The sequence below is a fragment of the Bos mutus genome, chromosome 3 (genome assembly GCF_027580195.1).
Source record: "Bos mutus isolate GX-2022 chromosome 3, NWIPB_WYAK_1.1, whole genome shotgun sequence".
In the NCBI taxonomy this organism is placed as follows: Eukaryota; Metazoa; Chordata; class Mammalia; order Artiodactyla; family Bovidae; genus Bos; species Bos mutus.
This window is the reverse complement of record NC_091619.1, coordinates 45229333-45253241: the sequence shown is the minus strand read 5'-3', so window position 1 is coordinate 45253241 and position 23909 is coordinate 45229333. Positions and strand designations below refer to the sequence as shown.

The 23909-nt window shown below is 37.5% G+C and overlaps 1 protein-coding gene across 4 annotated transcripts in view; it reads left to right on the top strand.

The window, feature by feature from the left end:
• Window positions 1–702: 702 nt before the first annotated feature.
• The window catches only part of PTBP2 (polypyrimidine tract binding protein 2), an 85745-nt gene continuing 62538 nt past the window's right edge, over window positions 703–23909 (top strand). For all 4 annotated transcript variants that reach the window (XM_070367629.1, XM_070367628.1, XM_070367627.1 and 1 more), the window contains exons 1-2: window positions 703–828; window positions 2502–2532. In XM_070367629.1, the coding sequence (XP_070223730.1) occupies window positions 821–828; window positions 2502–2532 (39 nt within the window). In that variant the 5' untranslated portion in view covers window positions 703–820. The remainder of the gene's footprint in view (window positions 829–2501; window positions 2533–23909) is intronic.

The following is a 23909-nucleotide window of genomic DNA, read 5'->3' as shown; positions in this document are numbered from 1 at the left end:
TAATACATCTCTCAACCTGTGTTCTTTTCCATCCAGGTATTGTGAGTATTTCCTACAGGTGCAGACTAATCAGCTGAGTGAGGTGAGAATCGTTATCTTCCTCCACTTGGAACTTCAAGCGTCGGGAAGCAAAAGCCGTATGTTTCAATCTGATGTCTACTTGCTTCAGAAGCACAGTTTTCACTAAGCAGTGGTCTTGGTTAATGGGATAAAGTTTCTTTTGGTTTTTGGTTTTGAGAGGATGGAGGGGTCTGTTAATAAAAGATGGCATAGTAAAAAAAGAAAAAAGCTATGAAATAGTTTTTTTCTTGGCCCATCTAAGTCGACGGTAGCCAAGTTGGGACCTGCTTTGGAGGGAAAAGTGGAGGTCTTTGGGCAGTCCTGCGGTCCAGGGGACACCCTCCCGAGGTCCAGGGCAGTGGGTGTGGAGGGCTGGGTGCTAGTCCACCCACACCGCCCTGAGAGGGCAACAGGGACTTCGAGGAGGAACGTACAATAGAAACCAAGCAAGCCACTCTGCTCAGCAACAGGCCGAGGCCCAGAGCGCAAAGGGCGGAGGGCCCCAGGCGCGCGGCGCCGCGTAGGAGGCCACTGCGGCGGCGCCCCCTCCCCGCCGTCCCCGCGCCCCGCCGCTCGCCGCCCGCAGCCGGGCGCCGGCGCGCTCGGCTCTTTCCGCCGCCGCCGCTGCCACGCGCTGCCCCGTGCGCTCCGGCACCTTCGGCAATTTCCGTCGGGCTCTAGCCGCCATTTTCTCTCCGCTTGTGTGTCTCGCCGGCTGCGTGGCTCGGTTCTTGTGAGCGAAGCTTTGTTCGGTTCGGCAATGGACGGGTAGGTAACGGGTTTGGCGAGGTGGTGTGTGAGAGGGGAGTGGGGCCCGCCTGTGGCCCCGTCCGGGGTCGGGCAGAAACCCTCTGGCGGCCCCTCCCAGGGCTGGGCTGCCGTTACCCAACCCCCGCCCCATCGCACACACCCCTCCCTGGGCTTCCCCCGGCGGGCTCTGGTCGAGAAAACGGGAAGAAAGCGGACTCGTAGGCTTGGCCGGCATTGGGGCGACGACCCCGGAGAAGCAGCGGGTCTTGGAGGGGCGGCGAGGGATGCGGTGGGGGCCCCAGAATGTCTCGCCCGGCCCTTCCCCCCTCTAGGAGCCATTTCGATCCGTAACCGGGGACCCGGACCCTGGACGAGCGGTTCCAGTGGGAGCGAGTGTAGCGGCCGGAGAGCGAGGCCTACGTTGGGGGGAGGGGGGCGGCTCCCCGCTGAGAGAACAGAGGCCCCCCCCCTCCCCGGACCCCCTCCCTAGAAGTCCCAGGCCTTCTTGGCCCCGCCTGGCCCGCCCTGGCTGGGGGAGATGCCGGTGGCGGGAGCTCCGGGGAAAGCTAAGTGGGAGCCGCGGGGGAAGGGGGGCGGGGAGGCGTGCGGCGGCGGGAGGAAGGGGGAGGGCAGATGTCACACTCCTTTGTTTTCACTGGAGTCTGCTAGTGGGGGCGGGAGGCTGAAAAATGCCTTTCTGTGCGGCCTAAGAACGTTGAAGGCTTGGCAGAAGGGCCCAGAAATTAAATCATCTCAAAAAACGAAGTGTTTGTGGTGGACATCAGTCACATGGGCAAAGGCTAAGAGCTGTGGCAGAAAGAAGAGCAGATAGTCAACACAGGGCCATCTTTTCAGCTACTTTGACCAGTTTCTGGAAAAACAAAAACAACTCTTAAAAAGCCAGAACCATCTGCACCTTTGAGGCTGGCGATAGAATGCTAAGTGAGGTGAGGCAAAGGCTTCGGGAAATGATACGGGACCAGGGTTTCCCTGCACTTAACGCTCCACACCTGAAAAGACTCTAATAATTTAACTCATTGTTAAAGGAGGCACCCTTTAGGGCGAAATATAGCCGTATTCAGCCCGTTTGGGAGCATAGGAAAACAGTATCTTTTATTGGAATCAGTGACTGAAGGGTCAGAAGTAAATTACGAGGTTTTTTTAAGCATCTGGATTTCGATGTTTTTTAAGGATATCACGTGCAGATCTAGTAAAAGTTAACAGACTAACGAAATTTGACTCATCCTAGATGTTCTCTAAAGATTATTTTCTAGATGAAACAAATCCAGATTTCACTGTTTTCCCCAGATCAGCATGGAAATAGATGGCAAAATTTGTATTGAATTTCATGTTTCCTCATCCTATTAAGATTACTAAAGAGTTGAATTAAGTCTTAAATTATTAACCTAAGTGTAGCGGGACATTATGTAGGCTTTGGGGTTTTGTTCTTTTTGCTATTTGAAATTAAAAAAAAAAAAAAAAAAACACCACCGAAACTGTGAGTTTCCTCACATGTTTGAAAGTCATTTCTAGAAAGCCAAGTTGATAATGTTCCACCGACCATCTTTGTGTGTGTTTTCCATCTGCATTTTGAGTGGAAGATTTATGAATGATGAACTACCCTAAAAAGTTTCTAACAGTGACCATTTGAATAACTAGAGGTTGAAGCTTTTTGTTTGTTTGTTTTACAGAATTGTCACTGATGTTGCAGTTGGCGTAAAGGTAGGAAAACAGTGTTTAAAACTAAGGAAAGCTGGGTTCCTCGATCTACTGAGTGTATTATCATTAAAGGGAACTTTCTGTTGACTTTTGAAAACTATAATATAGCTTACAAAAATTCCAGTGGAAAGTACTTGTTGAATTTTTAACATTGGTTTATATAAATAGTTTTAACCTAAATAGACAACCATAAATTTTTCTAGAAAAGCAGTCTCTGAGAATAACATTTTAAAGTATGAATGGTGTTCAAGGAATTGAAAAAGCTTTCAGACATGGCTTCTTGTAAATATAAAACGATAACCCAATTTTCTGAGGGGAACTTATGGTTCTAAATGGACAGATAAAGTGATTTGACCTAAATGATATAATTATAGTAATATAAGATTTTTTTCACTCTGCTTTTCTGTTATGAAGTCTGAGATATTTTCACTAGTAATAAGCTTCATTAGAAATCAGTTTACCCTGATTTTTAAAGAGAATAAAGAAACTTGTTCAGGCAGTTAGCTTCAAATTTGAGTCAGAAGTTATAGAGTTGGTTTGTGCGTCTACTAAAGAAAGTTAGTCCTTACATAGAGATTGTTTAGAATCTTTCGTCACTCACTTTGGCCAGAAAAACTATTCATACTTTAAACCTTAGATCTAGTGCTTAGGCCTTTCATTTCCTTGAATCCTTGTACATTTTAACATTGGGATGTATTACAAATTTCTGTTTGTAAACCTTTCTGCCCTGTTAGGGCACGATTCTTAAATCTTTAGTTTTCCAAGCCTGGCAAAATGTCTTTCAAGCCTAGATCTCAAATACTTGTTGGAGGCAAGACATTTACCTCCTTCAAGTATGAGTGGTCACGAGAGGCAGTTTGCTCTTGAGAGTCCAGTTATTCCTGACCATTCTAAATAATTTTTGGAATTCTTAAAATTTCATCAATAACAATGTGATATTCTTTAGAACACTTGGAGATATTTTGTGTTTTCTTGCTTATTTTCTGTCCTCTCTTTCTAGTAAATTAAGCACTTGTCCACACTGTACTATTTTGCCTTACCTGTTAAGTTCATATTATGTAGATTGAGGGAGAAGTAATGAGCTTTTTGTGGGAAGGTGTATTTATTTTTATTCAGCAATGGTATTTTCTAAGAGGGTCAGATGTAGTTAACCATCCAAGCATATCTTCTGGAAGTGAATTTTTAAAAAGAATATAAATGATGCAAGTCTGAGTTGTCAATTACTGGATAAGGAGAAAAGGAATTCACAAAACCTAGAACAAGCAGAAAGAAATGAAGGTGCTTGGAAGAGGGTGTTCAGATGTGGTTTATTGGCAGTTTTCTACATTAGTAGTTTGAAGAGGGAATGTTGTTAGAAAATTATGTTAAAGTGGTTGCTAGCCTTTTTTTTTGTCTGTTGTTTAATATAAAAGTTTTGGTAACTGAAGTTGTATTTTTATAATCTGCTGCTGCTGCTAAGTCGCTTCAGTCGTGTCCGACTCTGTGCAACCCTGTAAATGGCAGTCCACCAGGCTCCCCCGTCCCTGGGATTCTCCAGGCAAGAACACTGGAGTGGGCTGCCATTTCCTTCTCCAATGCATGAAAGTAAAAAGTGAAAGTGAAGTCACTCAGTCGTGTCCAACTCTTCTCGACCCCCATGGACTACAGCCTACCAGGCTCCTCTGTCCATGGGATTTTCCAGGCAAGAGTACTGGAGTGGGGTGCCTATAATTTGCTAGGATAATAGTTAAGAATTTTTCCTTTGGCGTCGGATTTATGTGCCAAGTAATTAAGCTTTCATGAAATTTAAAAAAGTAATACATGTGTGTAGTTAAAAAAAATTCAAGTGAAAAATATTTCTCCCTGATTTCCAGTCCTTTGTCTTAGGTGTAGGTGATTATGTTAAAATTTTTTTTGTGCATTTTTTTTCCTGAAATTACTAGTTTACATATTACCACACATAAACATCCTTGTTTAGTTACACAAATGTATTCATGCCATGTGTACTGGCCCATATTGTGCCTTAAAAAGAAGCTTTATTGAGATATAATTTGAGATAAACCACCTATATTTAAGGTATACAGTGTTTTTACATATATACACCTATGAACCACTACTATCAGGGTAATGAACCCCAGGAGTATCATTTTGCTCCTTTGTAATTCCTCCCTTCTGTCTTTCTTTCCCCAACCAACCACTGATCTGCTTTGTGTCACTGTAGATTAGTTTGCAGTTTTTAGAATTTTAAGCAAAGAGTCATACAGTATGTATCCTCTTTTTCCCTGGATCATTCCACTCAGCATTATTGGAATTTCAGCCATGTTGTGTATCAGTAGTTCATTCCTTTTTATTGCTTAGTAGTACTACATTGTACAGACATACAGCAGTTTGTTTATCCACACAGCTCTTGATGGACATTTGGATTGTTTCCAATTTGGGTCTATTATAAATAAAGTTTCTGTGCAGGTCTTTTTGTAAACAAATGCTTTCATTTCCAGTTTACTGCCCGTGGCATCCCCCATCTACATCCTCTCTAGTGCTTGTTACTGTTTTTTCTTAATTATAGACAGTCTCATGGATGTGAACTGGTAATCTCTTTGTGGTTTTATTTTTCATTTTTCTAGTGTCTTTGGTGTTGAACATCTTTTCATGGACTTTTTTGCAAGCTATATGTCATTGGTTAAGTCTATTTGAATGTCTGCTTTTCAAATTGATTTATTTCTTTAAGTTTTGAGAAGTCTACATTCTGGTTACAGGTTCTTTATCAGATATATGGTTTGCAGTATTTTCTGCCTTTTTTGTTTTGATTCTCTCAATGGTGTTTTGAAAAATAGCATTTTTTAATTCTGATGAATTTAAGTTTACCAGGTGTTTGCTAGTGTGGCTCATGCTTTTGGTCATATCTAAGTCGTCTTTAGGATCTTCCCTGGTGGCTCAGACGGTAAAGCGTCTGCCTACAGTACCTACCATGTGGGAGACCCGGGTTCAATCCCTCCGTCGGGAAGATCTCCTGCAGAAGGAAATGGCAACCCACTCCAGTATTCTTGCCTGGAAGATCCCATGGATGGTGGCACCTGGTAGGCTACAGTCCATGAGGTCGCAAAGAGTCGGACACGACTGAGCGACTTCACTCACTCACTCACTCATTGTCTTTACGGCTTCCCTGGTGGCTCAGTGAGGGCTTCTCAGTGGATCAGGGGTAAAGAAACCACCTGCAATGCAGAAGATACAGGTTTGATCCCTGGGTTAGGAAGATTCCCTGGAGAAGGAAATGGCAACCCACTCTAGTATTTTTCCTTGGTAAATACCATGGACAGAGGAGCCTGGTGGGTTGCAGTCCATGGAGTCACAAGAGAGTCTGAAGTGACTTAGTGACTAAGTAATAAAAACAGGTCATTGTGAAACCCAGGGTCACAAAGATTTCTCCTTTGTTTTCTGATTTTATAGTTTTTAGTTTTACATTTAAGTTCTTTTTAACTTTTTTTAATATGATGCAATGTATGAATCAAGATTTTTTGGATTTGAATATGGAAATTCACTTTTTTTAGCATGATTTGTTGAAAAGACTTTTTTTTCTAATTGAATTGGCTGTGCATCTTGGTCAGAAACAATTATTATCTACATATGATTCTTTGTACTGTATTCTTTTTCATTGACCCGTTTTTGTCTATTTAGTAGCCAAAAATGTACTATCCTACTTAGTTTTATATCAAATCTTGAAATAAAGTAGAACTGTGTTTGTTTTCAAAGTTGTTTTGGCTCTTCTGGGTCCTTTACATTTTCCTATGAGTCAGTTTCTACAGAAAGGCCTGCTGGAATTTAATTGAAATTAACTTGAATCAATAGAGCAATTTGGGGAAAATTAACATCTTAATGTTGAGTTTTTCCACCCATGAACACAAATTATCTTAACATTTAATTCAATCTTTTACTTTTTGGAGCAGTTATATTTTCACTATACAGATTTTTTGTCTTTTTACTCAGATTTATCCTTATTTTGGGTTTTTTTTTTGGTGCTATTCTAAGTAATATTTAAAACAAATGTCCATTTGTTATTAATATATAGAAATAAAGATTATTTTTGCCCATTGCTTTTGTATTTAGCACATTTGCCAGACATTTTTATTACAGTATACAGCTTTTTGGTAGATGCCATCAGATTTTCTGTGTACACTGTTCTATCTGAATGTCTTTTCTTTTTCTTACCTATGGCATTTAGTTGTTCAGTCACTAAGTATGAAAAAGCATCTAGTGCAGTGTTTAAATAGGGAGAGCAAGCATTCTTTGTTCCTGAATTAAATACCTTAAATGACGTTATTTTTTTCCTAAATGTTTGGTACAGTTCACCAGTGAAGCTGTATGGGTTTGCTGTTTTTGTGGGAAGGTTTTAAACTACACATTCAATTTATTGAATAGATATAGGATTATTCAGATTATCCTTTTGAGTGAGCTTTGGCAATTTTGTTTTCATAGAATTAGTCTGTTTCATCAAAGTTTCTAAACTTTTCATCAAAGTTGCTAAACTTTTTCATCACAGTTGCTAAACTTATTTGTAGGGTTGTTTGTTGTATTGGATTTTTATATTTTTAATAACTAGAATCTATAGTGATGTCATCTCTCTCATTTCTGATACTGATAATTAGTGTCTTTTCCCTTATCAGTCTGTCTACAAATACATTGATTTTATTAATTTAAATAATCAGCTTTTGGCTTCATTGAATTTTCTATGTTTTCCATTTCCCATCTTACTGATTTCTGCTGTTTGAATGTTCTGCTTTGTATTTAGTTTGCTTTTTTCCTATTTAATATTAAAGTTGATGTAGTTGACATGGTATCTTTTCTAATACAGAGGATTAATGTTATGTATTTTCATACAAATACTGCTTTCATGGCATCCCTCAAGTTTTGACATGTAAGCTTCTTCTCATTCAGTTCAGAGTACATCTACCATGTTTATTTCTTTGACCCATGGGTTATTGAGAGGTATGTCATTTAATTTCCAGGTATTTGGAATTTTCCATATACTTTTTGTTTGTTTCTAATTTAATTCATTGTGCCTGGAGAACATATTTTGGAAGACTTGAATCTTTGTAATTTTTTCTTATTTTATGGTTTAGATATTATATATCCTGTTAGTTTTAAGTGCTTTATAGAGAGGTGTATTCTGTTGTTGGGCGATGTGTTCTGTATATGTTAATTAGGTCGTGCTTATTGGTAATGTTGTTCAAGTGATGTCTTTCTATTGCTGTCACTTACTGAAAAAATGACATTGTAATCTATATTGTGCGTTCGTTTGTTTTGCCTTGTGTTTCTATCATTTTCACTTTATATTTTTGAAATTACAATTAGTACATAAATGTTTAAGATAACTATGTCCTCTTGATATATTCACCTCTTTATTATTATACAGTGACCATTTTTATTCATGGTAATCTTCTTTGCTTTAAGGTATACTTTTTCTAATTATACTCATCTTGGCTTTGTTTTGAGTAGAGTTCACATGGTATATCTTTTTCCATTGTGTTACTTTCAGACTATTTGTATCCTTCAGTTTAAAGTGTAGTTCTTGTAGACTACAGGTGGTCAGAGTATTGGAGCTTCAGCTTCAGCATCAATCCTTCCAATGAATATTCAGGGTTCATTTTCTTTAGGATTGACTGGTTTGATCTCCTTGCTGTTCAGGGAACTCTGAACAGTTTTCTCCAGCACCACAGTTCAAAAATACCATTTTTTGAGTGCTCAGCCTTCTTCACAGTCCAACTCTCACATCTGTCCATGATTACTGGAAAAACCATAGCTTTGACTATATGAACCTTTGTTGACCAAGTGATGTCTCTGCTTTTTAGTGTGCTGTCTAGTTTTGTCATAGCTTTTCTTCCAAGGAGCTAGTGTCTTTTAATTTCATGGCTGCAGTCTTTGTCTGCAGTTATTTTGGAGCCCAGGAAAATAAAATCTGTCACTTGTTTGCACTTTTTCCCCTTCTATTTGCCATTAAGTGATGGGACTGGATGATATGATCTTAGTTTTTTTGATTTTGAGTTTCAAGCCAACTTTTTCACTCTCCATTTTTCACCCTCATCAGGAGAAGGCAGTGGCACTCCACTCCACTGCTCTTGCCTGGAAAATCCCATGGACGGAGGAGCCTGGAAGGCTGCAGCCCATGGGGTCTCTAGAGTCGGACACAACTGAGCGACTTCACTTTCACTTTTCACTTTCATGCATTGGAGAAGGAAATGGCAACCCACTCCAGTGTTTTTGCCTGGAGAATCCCAGGGTCGGCGGAGTCTGGTGGGCTGCCGTCTATGGGGTCGCACAGAGTCGGACACGACTGAAGTGACTTAGCAGTAGCAGTAGCAGTGGCTCTTTGCCATTAAAGTATTAGAATACTTCTCCCCTTTTGGCCTGTGTACTATTGTTATTATAACATTGTACTTCTACATGTTGTAAATTCTATAGCGCATTCTTTAAGTAGCCATTTATCTTTTTAAAAGACTTAAACAACAAGAGAAATAACCTTCTACTTTACATAGTTATGCACCTGCATTGAATACTCAGGGAGGATTCTCTGCTGACCTTCCAGAGTTCTCTTTGTGCAGCTCTCTGTTGAACTCTGCCAAACAAACGAGCTGCTTTGATCTTGGATTTTTGACTTTTAACTGTCAGGGAATTTCTGAAGTTCAACCCAGTTTCCTTATTGGAGCTGGGCCTTGACCTGGACTTTCTCAAGCCAGTAAGCTGGGACAGTCATGGCTTATCCCATGGTGCATCGTTGTCAAGTGTCCAGTGGTCTTGAAAAACAGTGTTGTATATATTATGTATGACTTTTTTGTTTTCCTAAGTAGGGCAGATTGGTCCATTGTTACACCTTCTTGGCCAGAAGTAGAAGTTCACTTAAAAATTTTACTTAATATGGTCTCTGCAATTATGGTTTTGTCTTGTTACATTGGTGCCTCACACTGTAGTTGCTTTACACATCACAGTTGAGTTCCACATCGACTAATATTTTGGTTTAATTATTTTTGCAGTTAACAAGTGAGAATATTAAAAATAAAAGTAAAAATACGGTGTCAAATTAAATTACAGCTAAAGAGTTTATTAAAGCCACAATGCCAAGAGGATTCTTCCTCATTTGTTTTCCACAATTGTGTATGGGAGTGCTTGTTTTTCTGTACCCTTACCAATTCTGAGTTTTAATGAAAATTTAGAATATTAGCTAATTTTAGGGTAAAAAAAGCTTTGTAATTTATATTTTGAAATAGGTGAGATTTTAAAACTTTGGCTTTCTGTTTCTGTGAACTGCCTCTTTGAATATGGGATCTATTTTAATGATTATCATGTTTGTCCAACTCTATATATAAAGATAATTGATTCATATGCATTATAGGTACTTTTTCCTACAGTTTTATTACTTTTTTGATACAGTTTTGGGCATTTAGATGTTGTTGCCCACCAGGCTCGCTGGTCCATGGGGTTCTCCAGGCAAGAATAATGGAGTGGGTAGTCATTCTCTTCTCTGGGGGATTCTCCCAACCCAGGAATCGAACCTGTGTCTCCTGCATTGCAGGAAGATACTTTACCATCTGAGCCACCAGGGAAGCCCATTTGAATTATTAAGTAGTATAATTCAGCTTTTTTTCCTGTTTGATACTTAAACATTTTAAAACATTTTAAACTTAAGTTTCTTTAGAATTGAGATGACAAACTTTGAATATTAAGTGTGATTGTACATATAAAGTATTTTCCATGAACTAAGTCCTTTATTAATGTTAACCAATTTATACTACATATAGAATATCCAGTTTTTGTAGCTCTGGGCTATGTTGAAATCTCATTTTTCATTATCCATATGAATGTTTTCATTAATTTTAGTTCAGTTAGTTCAGTACCTCAGTTGTGTTCAACTCTTTGTGACCCCCACGGACTGCAGCACATCAGGCCTCCCTGTCCATCACCAACTCCTGGAGTTTACTCAAACTCATGTCCATTGAGTCGGTGATGCCAACCAACCATCTCATCTTCTGCCGAGCCCTTCTCCTCCCACTTTCAATCTTTCCCAGCATCAGGGTCTTTTCAAATGAGTCAGCTCTTCTCATCAGGTGGCCAAAGTATTGGGAGTTTCACCTTCAGCATCAGTCCTTCCAATGAGTATTCAGGCCTGATTTCCTTTAGGATGGACTGGTTGAATCTCCTTGCAGTCCAAGGGACTCTCAAGAGTCTTCTCCAACACCACAGTTCAAAAGTATAAATTCTTCGGCACTTAGCCTTCTTTATAGACCCCTTTTTATTTGGTTAGGTCAGTGAGACTGTGAAACAGAAAGGAAATTGGTAGATTTTAATACAAAGTTTGTTGCATTTCTTAAAAAAAATTTTTTTTTAATTCTTTGTAATTTGTTTCAGAGGTTTATTTCTATACTCTTAACCATTTTGCCTCTGAAATTCTTGCAGAATAATGGGCCCAAATAGTTAGCTTTTTTTGGGTTAAATTTCACTAGAATTTTGAAAGCACCAGTTGTAAACTGTTGAATGCAAAGACAGTTTAAGTTGTAATATGGGTACTTTATTCAGCAGCATTGGCTTTCCTAGGTAATTGCAATAAAATAGTACTAAACATAACCTTTTTAATAGTAGTTGAATATAACTGATTGATGACCAGTATTTTAACCAAAAACTGTGTTATTCGGGTTTTTAGGTTTTGAGTTTTCTTAAAATGTTACATAATTCTTGCTAGGGTATTTATGTTAGAATTTCAAATTAAAGACATTTGTACTCTTGCCTGGAGAATCCCATGGACAGGGGAGCCTGGTAGGCTGCAGTCCATGGGGTTGCTAAGAATTGGACACGACTGAGGGACTTCACTTTTCACTTTTTACTTTTATGCATTGGCGAAGGAAATGGCAACCCACTCCAGTGTTCTTGCTTGGAGAATCTGAGGGACGGGGGAGCCTGGTGGGCTGCCTTCTATTGGGGTCACACGGAGTCGGACACGACTGAAGTGACTTAGCAGCAGCAGCACAGTGTGTCTACTAAATGACAGCACTATGTTAAAAACTGGTGATTCAAAGACATTAAGAATATATGTGTCTTGAGAGCAGAGACCTTACTTATTTTGTTGATTTTCCATCATTGGTAGTACATATTACATAGTACATAGTATACTTAATGACTCTTGGAAGGTCTCTGGCTTCAATATGCTCATAATCTCATGAGCTACTTATCAGTAAAAAGGTCAATGCCAATTTTATTGCTTAACCTTCTTCCTTTTCCCTGGAGATCCAAAAGAGCTATATCTTCTAGGACCTTATCTAGTTAAAGACATAAATATACTAATTCAAGGTTTACAAAAATGCCCTAAGGCTACAGTAGGGAACATTAATTGGTAGAATCAGAGTAGATTTCATGAAATTAGTGGATTGTGACCAGTACATGTAAATGTTTGGGTGCAGAACTGAGCAATATATGTTGAGGGAAAGACATGTCTAAAGTTGTGTCAATAGGCTGGCACAGATTCATAACCATTGAACAATCAGCTGAATCGTTTGAATTTTACTGCAGAGTTTGTATGTGGGAGGGAGAGAAAATATAGGATGTCAGATAGGTAGGCAGAAAGATTGTACTTCATGTGGTAGGCAGTATTCCATATACCTGTTCAGTTCAGTTCGGTTGCTCAGTTGTGTCTGGCTCTTTGCAACCCCATGGACTGCAGCACGCCAGGCTTCCCTGTCCATCGCCAACTCCTAGAGTTTACTCAAACTCATGTCCGTTGAGTCGGTGATGCTGTCCAACCATCTCATCCTCTGTTGTCCCCTTCTCCTACCTTCAATCTTTCCCAGCATCAGGGTCTTTTCAAATGAGTCAGCTCTTCTCATCAGGTGGCCAAAGTATTGGAGTTACAGCTTCAGCATCAGTCCTTCCAGTGAACATTCTGGACTGATTTCCTTTAGGATGGACTGGTTGAATCTCCTTGCAGTCCAAGGGACTCTCAAGAGTCTTCTCCAACACCACAGTTCAAAAGCATCAATTCTTCTGTGCTCATCTTTGTTTGTAGTCCAACTCTTCACATCCATACATGACTACTGGAAAACCATATACCTGTAAGCTTCCATATATGAAAGTAGCTCATTATTCTATTTTTATTTTTATTTATTTATTTATTTTTTGAATTTGAATTCTTTTTTTTTTTTTTAATTTTTAATTTAATAATTTTAAAACATGTGTTCCCCATCCTGAACCCTCCTCCCTCCTCCCTCCCCATACCATCCCTCTGGGTCATCCCAGTGCACCAGCCCCAAGCATCCAGCATCGTGCATTGAACCTGGACTGGCATCTCGTTTCATACATGACATTTCACATGTTTCAATGCCATTCTCCCAAATCTTTAGAATGTCTCAACTGAGCTGCAAAGTCCTTAGCTTTGGTATTATATGGAGCACTATGATTTAGAATCATGAGCCTCTGTAGTTAACTGTTTAGATATCTTATTTGGTTCATTTGTGTTGCTAAATTGAAAGTTAAATAAGTTTCCTAATTTAGTTTTAGCTATTCATGAAGGACTAAGGTGGTTAGGTAAATTTTTTTACTTGAAAAGTAATAAAATATAATCAAAAAGTTATGGAAGAAATGTGTTTTTGAGAAATGATTCTTGTTATAGCTATTGTGAATTTTGAACCTAGAAAAAAGACATAGTAGTATTATAAACTGTTATTTGTCACTCAGCCCAAACAATCATCAACAAACAACCCATTGCTAAAATTTAGGCTATCCACACTCTACTTTTCTCCTCCTCTGTTATTTTGAGAAAAATTCCGGGTATTTGTATTCATTCGAAAGTACTTTATTGTGTCTCTTTTAAAGATAGAGTCAGTTCTCTCTGTCTACCCTCCTCCCTCTCTGATTTAAAGAAATACAACCACAGTGCACTCCCTCCAAAAGAAAAAAGCAGCAATTGCTTAATGTTCTCAAGTGCCAAATTTGTGTTAAGATTTCTATTTGTCTTGTAAAAGTTGTAGTACGTTTACTGTCTTTATTTTTAGTGGTATGGAAAGTTCAGGATCAAAGATCAACACATTCAGTAAATAAATTTCTTTCAATCTGCAAATTATCCTTTTATCCTTGTGAGGCTTTTATAATTACATTTTATTTTTGAAGAAAACTGGTTGTTGGTGGTACAGAGTTATCCGTAGTCTGCATCTACTGATTGTATTCTGATGTTACAATTATTATGTTCTCCATATGTGTCAGTTGGTGGATGGATCTAAGGCCATCACGTTCTCTTGATTTTTAGTAATATTTTGTAAGTGGTGGAATGTTTTTCTGTTAAAAGATACATGATAGCTGATTTTTTTTTTTGCATACGTCTGTGTTTTTTCAAGAACATTCGTTTAAATAGCTTTGTTAAACCTGTTTATGCTCAGCATAGTCTTCTCGATAAGTATCTGTTCATCAGTATTCTTAAAGGATATATGCAAAGATGGAAAGTCCAAATAAAATTTTTATAATAAAGCAGAGTCAGACACGACTGAAGCGACTTAGCAGAAGCAGCAGCAGCAGTATTAAAATATAATATAGATTGGAGTTATTGATGATGAAAAAGAAATGTTTTGTCAGTGTAGGTCTTGTCAAATTAAAAACACATGATTTAGAATTAACAGATGAGTTAACATTGAACAAGGTAGCCTCTGAGTTTCAGTTTTACAACTTAAAATGGGTTTAACGGGACCTATTTCAAAAGTTGTCTTGATTGAACAATATGTAAAAGAATTAACACAACATGGTACATAACTACTCAAATGATGGTGATGCTTTTTATTATAGTTCTTTAATCTGTAAGTGAGTGAGTAAGTGAAGTCGCTCAGTCGTGTCCAACTCTCTGTGATCCCATGGACTGTAGCCTACCAGGCTCCTCCTTCCATGGAATTTTCCAGGCAAGAATACTGGAGTGGTTGCCATTTCTTTCTCCAAAAGATCTTCCCAACCCAGGGATCGAACCGAGGTCTCCTGCATTGTAGGCAGACGCTTTACCGTCTGAGCCACCAGGGAAGTCCTGTAAATCTGTAAATCCTAAGAAGGAGCACTTTATTAGAAGTCAGCTTCAAAGTTTTCATTTATTTTCTTGGAGTTTTTATATATTGATTTATGGAACTTTTCCTTTTATTGATTCTTAGGAGTTTTTATGAATTGTGGGTACTAAAGCTTTGTTGTACAAGGTACAGATAAACTTCCTGTCTGTGGCTATTTTTTTTTAAATTGATGGTTAGATTTGGAAATACTAACATTAAATTTGTTTTAGCTTTAGGAAATTTGTATTAAATTGATCTTTTATATAGTCTTCCAGATTTTATTTTGAACATTTTAAAATTTTGATTTTCACATTTAGGGCCTCAGTCTACTTGAAATTTAATTTTAGTGTGTTATAAAGGTTACATGGTTTTTTTCCCCTTATGGCTAACAAATTTGCTACAAACTTGATTGATTTCATGTTTTTCCTACTGATCTGCAGTATTAGTTGTCGTGTTGCCATATATGTGAGAAACTTCCCTGGGCTATCTCTTCTGTTTCATTGTTTGTGACTATCCTATTGCTATCAATACATGTCTTAATTTAATGTAGCATCATGATAAATCCTGGAATTTTGGTGAGTAAATTTCACAACTTTTCTTAAAAACTGTCCTTGGCATTTTTTTTCATTTATTTATATATACAAATATATATATGTGTGTGTGTATATACAAGATAAGGTGGCTGGGTTCCATGAAGACTTTTGATTTTTGATTGTAGTTGTACTACATTTATAAATTAATTGGAGAGCATATTTCTTCTCCATGATATTTTCTTTATTTGTAAAAGACATGCTCAATGCAGAAACTTGATGCTTTAGGCAAAAAGGAAAATAAGTCACTGGCAGTTTTACCAAAGCTAATGCATTGTACTTCCCATCATTTGTCCTACATGTTGCAAGGATTTTAAACAGCTTGTGTGTAAGGCATGAGGAAAGAGAGACCCTTTTTTTTGACAAATAGTTTGATTTCTTCCAAAGTTATTTTTCAGATTTATTTCTTTTTAATTGGAGGGTAATTGCCTCTCAATATAGTATTGGCTTCTGCAATACAACAACATGAATCAGCCATAGGTATAGATGTCCCCTCCCTCTTGATCCATGCTCCCACCTCTCATCAAAGTTTACTGATTTATTCGGTTATTCAGTACTTTGCTATTTTCAGAATTTTATAGCATTTTTTAATTCTCCCCTTTTTTATTTTTGCTAAAAGCACATATTCATATTTTATCCTTAATTTTTCTTGTCAGAGGCCTTATTTTACTGGTTTTTTCAAAGTACCACCTTCTGTAATTTTTTTCATATTTCACTAATTTCTGTTTTTATCTCTTTCTACCCAGCTAGATTTGTTTTATTATTTTTTGTCACTTTACATGCTGAACATGTTTATTTTCTTATTTAAAAATGCATTTAAGATTAAGAAAAATCAGTTGATAACGTTTGGCAGTAAGCTTTGATTTGTAGAGTTCTCTTTTTCCTTTTTTTTTTGAGATTGTGATATAATTGACATATAACATTGTATTATTTTCAGGTATACAGCATGATTTGATGTACGTATAAAAATTGTGAAACAATTACCAGAATAAGTATAGTAAACATCCATTGCCACACATAGTTAAATTTTTTTCCTTGTGCTGAGAACTTTTAAGATTTACTTTAGGAAACTTTTGGAGAAGGCAATGGCACCCCTCTCCAGTACTCTTCTTGCCTGGAAAATCCCATGGACGGAGGAGCCTGGTAGGCTACAGTCCATGGGGTCGCTGAGAGTCGGACACGACTGAGCGACTTCACTTTCACTTTTCACTTTCATGCATTAGAGAAGGAAATGGCAACCCACTCCAGTGTTCTTGCCTGGAGAATCCCAGGGATGGGGGAGCCTGGTAGGCTACCGTCTATGGGGTCACACACAGTCGGACACGACTGAAGTGACTTAGCGTAGCGTAGTGTAGCATAGCGTAGTGTTAGGCAACTTTCAAATATTGTTAACTATATCAGCATGTGTTACATGGTCAGGGCTAATTTATGGGCTTCCTTGGTAGCTCAGCTGGTAAACAATCCGCCTGCAGTGTGGGAGATCTGAGTTTGTTCCCTCGGTTGGCAAGATCCCCCAGATGAGGGAACGGCTACCCACTCCAGTATTCTGGCCTGGAAAATGGACAGAGGGGTCTGGCAGGCTACAGTCCATGGGGTCGCAAAGAGTTGGACACGACTGAGCAACTTCCACTTTCACTTTTTCACTTTATGTCAGAATTCCAAGTTTGTACCTTTTGACCACCATCTTTATTTACTGCCCCAGACTGTGCTTCCGGAATTCAGTGTTTTGCGTTTTTTAAGAGTTTACAGGTAAATGAGATCATACAGTGTTTGTCTCTCTCTGTCTCTGACTTATTTCACTTAGCCCTATGACCTCATTTGCATGTTGTTGCAAGTGGTAAATTCTTCTGTTTATAGCTGTTATGAATGTGTAGATTAACCACATTTTCTTCATCCATTGATGGAGACCTAAGTTGTTTCTCTGGTGCTACAGTGAACATGGGGGTGCAAATGTCTAGATAGTGATTTTATTTCCTTTAGATAAATATCCAGAAATGGCATTACTGGATCATGCAGTTTTACTTTGTAAAATTTTTTGAGAAACTTGCATAGTGTTTTCCTTAGTGGGTACATCAGTTTACATTTCCATCGTCATTGCGCAAGTGTTCCCATTTCTTCAAATCCCTGCCAGTGCTTGTTATTTCTTTTTGATAGCATCCATCCACCTAACAGGTGTGAGGTGATACTTCATTGTGATTTTGATTGGCATTTCACTGATTCATGATTGAGTACCTTTTCGTGTACCTATTGGTCATTTGTATGTCAATTTATGTCCTCTGCCCATTCTTTAATCTTTAATGTTTATTTTTAATCTTTAATGTTTATTTTTTCTGAGTTCTATGAGTTTCTTGTATATTTTTGATATTGACATTTCACGTATGATGTGCAGATTTTTCCTTCTATCCATCTTGTTGATGGTTTTCTTCACCCTACAGAAGCTAAAGTTTGACATAGTCCTAATTACTTTTGCTTTTGTTGCCTTTGCTTTTGGTGTCAAATCCAAAAAGTCACTGCTAAGATTGATTTCAAGGAGCTTACTACTTACGTTTTTTCTGGGAGTTTTATAGTTTCAGCCCTTATGTTCAAATTTTTAATATATTTTGAGTTAATTTTTATGTGTGATGAAAGATGGTGGTCCAGTTTCTTTCTTCTGCATGAGACTGTCCAGGTTTCTCAGCATCATTTTGAAGAGACTGTTTTTTCTCCACTGTGTATGTTGGCTCCTTCTGTGTAAACTGATTGACCATGGATTATTTCTGAACTCAGTACAATTAATCTATAATAGTCTGCTTTTATGCCCATATTGTACTGTTTTGAGTTACTCTTTATGTTACAGTTTAAGACCAAGAGGTGTGCTGCCTCCACTTTTGTTCTTTCTCAAGATTGCTTTGGTTCTTAAGGATTTTTTGTTGTTTCGTATAGACTTTAGGATTTTTTTTTCTATTTTATGAAAAATGTGATTGGAATTTTGATGATTGCATTGAATCTGTAGATTGCTCTGAGTTGTATGGGCATTTTAACAGTATACTTCCAATCCATGAGCATCCATGATCATAAAGGGAAAGAATATCTTTCCATTTGCATCTTCTTCAATTTCTTCCATCAGTGTCTTTTACCTTTTTCACTTTTTTAAGCTTTGTGAAAGCTTCAAAATGTACAAAAGTGGGGTGAATGGTATAATAGTACACTTCTTTGCCTTCCTTTGGAAGAATATTAAAGCAAATCTTAGCGATGATTTTATATCATTCCTAAATATTTCAATGTGTATCTCTAACAGATACAGTCTCTTGAAGATATTTTTATACATAATAAAATTTTAAAGAATTTTTTGTTGTTGTTTAAGTGTAGTTGACATACTATATTATGATTTAGGAGTACAACATAATGATTCAACATTTATACATATTACAAATTGGTCACTGTAAATCTAGTAGTCATTTGTGACCATATAAAATTATTACAATATTATTATTACATTCCCCATGCTGTGCATTACATCCCAGTAACTTATAACTGGAAGTTTGTATCACTTAATTACTTTCACTTACTTTGCCCAACCCACCCCACCACTAAAATAATTTTTTCAAGTTACTTCTTTCTGGTTACTCTGGGTTTTCGTTGCTGCCTTAGGCTTTCTCTAGTTGCGGTGCGCGGGCTTCTCATTGTGGTGGCCTCTCTTGTTGTGGAGCAGGGACTCTATAATGGGCTCAGTTGTTCTGGCGCATACACTCAGTTCCTCTTCTGCATGTGGAATCTTCCCGGACCAGGGATCAAACCGGTGTGCCCTACATTAGCAGGTGGGGTCTTATCCACTGTTAGAACTATGGAAGTCCCTAAAATAATTTCCCAATGCCATGTAATCTCCAACAGTAGCAATCAATTTCCTGATCACTTTAAAGAAATCTTGTGTATTTTCTTTTTAAATCAGGGATCAAGGAAAGTCAGCTTACTGATTTGGTACTTTAAGGTCTGTATCCCTGCTGGAGGGGCATGACAACCCACTCCAGTATTCTTGCTTGGAGAATCCTCATGGACAGAGGAGCCTGGCGGGCTACAGTTCATAGGGTGGAAAAGAGTCAGACACAACTGAAGCGACATAGCATGCATACAAGCAAGTCTATTAATAGGACAGTTTTTGTTTTTTTTTTTCCTCTCCCCCTTTATTGATTTTCTGTTAGAGAAACTGGGTCATCTATTCTGTACAATTTTTTGAAAATTATGCTTTTGCTGATTTTACCTCTATGTTGTCATTTTTTTCTATTCCTCATATCCTTTATCTCTTGTGTACTTGTAGTTAGGTAATAAGACTTGATCAGATTCAAGTTTAATTTTCAGCAAGAATACTTTGTAAATGTACGGTGTAATTTCTAATGTATCACCCTAGAAGGAACATGCCTAGTTATCTTTTTGTGATGTTGACATTTATTAGTAGGTTCAGGTGTTCTCTGCTTGATGCATCCAGTATAGAGTGCTCCATCATCTGTCTGTACTAGTGGGTTTTAGTAGCTAATAATTGCATAATTCCACTGGGTATTGCAAAAGTGGTGATACTCTTCTCCTGCATATGTTACTTAGTATTTTTCTATTCAGAAGAACTTTTCCTCTCAAATATTTGGTTTTACCAAAACACCCTTATTAAAAGAAAAACAGGAGAGATTTTTGCTAAAAATTTTCCTTATGAGCTGCTAACTCTAGCCTAAACTCCAGTACAACGTGAATTCTTTATTGTTGATGAAAGTGTTATTTTGAAGGCAAAGATTTTTACATTTAGTCTTATTGCAGTGATCATTTCTTTAAAAATGTTTGAATTTTCTCATCTTGCGCCATCAGCAGCTCATAATATCACTAGTTTTGCTATTTACCTAAAGTATTATTTTTTTCTCCAAAATTTTAGTTAGCTGGAAATCATGGGTCCTTTAGTGGGACCTGGTATTTAGAGACAATAATAATGTGGGTGCAAAGGTGCCAATGTCTTTTAGGTTTGTTACTGTTTCCAAATTTTTTCACTTGAGAAAGCTAATAAAATAAGACATATATATCTGTGTTCATTTCCAATTCGTACATAATTTTACTGTGTTTCCTTTTCCAATTTTTTTGTTGGTATCTCTTGTAGGTTGAAAATTCTTGCTAATGTTAACATAATTGCATATATATTTCTTTAAAAAGCAACATCAGTGCTAACATTGTAGTATATTTTTTGTAATATAATACAATTTTAAGATTTGTTTTGCAATTATTTTTGTCCTCAAAGTGTATTTCATGAAAAATGTATAGTATTGGGTTTGCCAACAGGTTCATTTGTTTTTTTCCATAAGATGACTCTAGTATTGCTTAGTTATCTTTGTATTAACTTCAGTTGAAACAATTTTGGTAGTTGTTTTTTTTTAACTTTGTTCACTTGAAACAATTTTGTTAGATTGTATTGTGACAGCTGTCATATCAGCATGCATTTTTAAAAAAACTTATTAAAATTGGTGAATTTTTGTGCAGCCATTTTACAGTTGAGGATGGAAGGGAAAGCAACATTTTCGGCATATTATGCTTTATTATTTCAAGGAAGGTAAAATGCAACTGAAACACAAAAAAGGACTTGTGTAGTATATGGAGAAGGTGCTGTGCCTGGTCAAATGTGTCAAAAGTGGTTAATCGAAGTTTTCATGCTGGGGATTTTTTGCTGGATGAGTAGGTTGGGTAGACCAGTTGAAGTCCATAGTGATCAAATTGAGACATTCATTGAGAACAGTTGATATTACACCATGTGGGAGATAGCTGACATACTCAAAATAGTCAGATCAAGCCTTGAAAATGGGTGGCACCAGCTTGGTTATGTTAATTGTTTTGATGTCTGGGTTCTACATAAATGAAAAAAACCTTCTTGATGCTGTTCTCTACTTGGACATAGCGAAAACGTTTCTGTTTTTAAAACAAACTGTGACAAGCAGTGAAAAGTGGATACTGTACAATCAGGTGGAATGGAAGAGATTGTGGGACAAGAGAGTTGAAGTACCACCAGCCAAACACCAGTCTTCATCCAAAGAAAGTGATGTTGTATATATGGTGGGATTGGAAAGCAGTTATCTAATAAGAGCTCCCTCTGGGGAACCAAATGATTAATTTCAATAAATATTGCTACCAATTAGACCAACTGAAAGGAGCACCCAATAAAAAGTGTGTGGATTTATTCAACAGAAAATGCATAATCTTCTATCAGGATAATGCAGTACCGCATGTTTATTTGATGACCAGGCCCCCCCCCCCAAAAAAAAAAAAAAACTATTACAACTTATCTGCAAAGTTCTGATTCATCAGCTGTATTCACCAGATATTGCACCTTTGGATTTCCATTTATTTTGGTCTTTACAAAATTCACCTAATGGAAAAGATTTCAATTCCCTAGAAGACTGTAAAAAGCACCTGGAACAGTTCTTTACTCAAAACAAGTTTTTAGTTATAGAATTATGAAGTTATGCCTGAAAAATGGCAGAAAATAGTGGAACAAAACAGTGAATGTGTTCAGTAAAGTTCTTGGTAAAATGAAAAATGTGTCTTTTATTTTTACTTAAAAACGAATTTTTTGGTTAGACCAATACAATTACAGGGTTTTTTTAAAGTTTATTGAAATAATTTTGTGTGTGGTTCTGCCATCACCCTAATAGTTAGATTTGTTTGTTACATTTTGATTTTCATTTTTAGGGAATAGTTTTTCACTTTGAATAAATTTTCCAGAGTTGCAAAACAAGCTACATTCATACATGTCTTCTACTCCTGTTCATTCTACTTTGCTTATTGTATTCCCTTACAAAGGGTTTCTACTTTCATTAATTTTTGGTTTATTCTTTTATTTAATAGGAGCAAATGTGAGTTTTTTCTGCATGCTCCCTCCTAGCATCTTAGAGAAAAGATAGCACAGAATACACAGGGTTTAATATCTTGACTTTTTAACATAATGTTAAACATATCCTAGAAGGTAAATATACCCTGGAAATCACTTCATTGCTATATATGGAAAATCTTCTCATTTCTTTATACTGCTGGTTAGAATGCAGATTCCTCAGTTCCCCATAGCCTGCCCAGCATATTGAAATGCTTGGAATTTTGCTAGTCTGAGAAGTGAGATGGCATATATGTCTAGTATTAATTTTTTTTCTTTTCTTTTTTTTTTTAAACTGTGATCAAGATTAAGGGTAATTTTCATTTCATGTACTGAAAACTAATCTCTTGCTGCTTATTTTATAAGTAACTTGTCTTTCAAAGTTTGTTATTACTCTGTGAGGTGGAGAGTCATTTTTTGGCTCAAATTTTTAAAAACTGTTCCAAAATCTTATCTGAATAAATAACAATTAGATTTTGTTCTGTTTTTCTCTTCTCTTACTTTCATTAAAATATCACGTTTGATCAAATATTACGATCTGTACAATTTCTTATTTTTGAAACTTATTGAGGTATTCATTACATAGTATGTGATCCACTTTTGTGACTTACACTCATAGATAAAAAGATATTTTCTGCTGAAAAATTTTAAAGTCTTATCTATTCTGTTTGTCTCTAATTCATCAAAAAATATTTTAGTTACTACACTGTATTAGGTGGGGATCCAATTTTATTTCTTTTTGCTTATATAGAGCTAGTCAGTTGAAATATGCAGTGTCTTTTTTTTCTATTACCCGTATTACAGGGGTATGTATCAGTTCAGTTCAGTTTAGTCGCTCAGTCGTGTCCGAATCTTTGTGACCCCATGAATCGCAGCGCGCCAGGCCTCCCTGTCCATCACCAACTCCCGGAGTTCACTCAGACTCACGTCTATCGAGTCCGTGATGCCATCCAGCCATCTCATCCTCTGTCGTCCCCTTCTCCTCCTGCCACCAATCCCTCCCAGCATCAGAGTCTTTTCAGTGAGTCAGCTCTTCGCATGAGGTGGCCAAAGTACTGGAGTTCCAGCTTTAGCATCATTCCTTCCAAAGAACACCCAGGGCTGATCTCCTTCAGAATGGACTGGTTGGATCTCCTTGCAGTCCATGGGACTCTCAAGAGTCTTCTCCAACATCACAGTTCAAAAGCAGCAATTCTTCGGCACTCAGCTTTCTTCACAGTCCAACTCTCACATCCATACACGACCACAGGAAAAACCATACCCTTGACTAGACGGACCTTTGTTGGCAAAGTAATGTCTCTGCTTTTCAATATGCTATCTAGGTTGGTCATAACTTTTCTTCCAAGGAGTAAGCGTTTTTTAATTTCAGGGCTGCAGTCACCATCTGCAGTGATTTTGGAGCCCCCAAAAATAAAGTCTGACACTGTTTCCACTGTTTCCCCATCTATTTCCCATGAAGTGATGGGACCAGATCTTCATTTTTTGAAAGTTGAGTTTTAAGCCAACTTTTTCACTCTCCTCTTTAACCTTCATCAAGAGGCTTTTTAGTTCTTCTTCACTTTCTGCCATAAGGGTGGTGTCATCTGCATATCTGAGGTTATTGATATTTCTCCCTGCAATCTTGATTCCAGCTTGTGCTTCTTCTAGCCCAACGTTTCTCATGATGTACTCTGCATAGAAGTTAAAGAAGCAGGGTGACAGTATACAGCCTTGATGTACTCCTTTTCCTATTTGGAACCAGTCTGTTGTTCCATGTCCAGGTCTAACTGTTGCTTCCTGACCTGCATATAGGTTTCTCAAGAGGCAGGTCAGGTGGTCTGGTATTCCCATCCCTTTCAGAACTTTCCACAGTTTCTTGTGATCCACACAGTCAAAGGTTTTGGC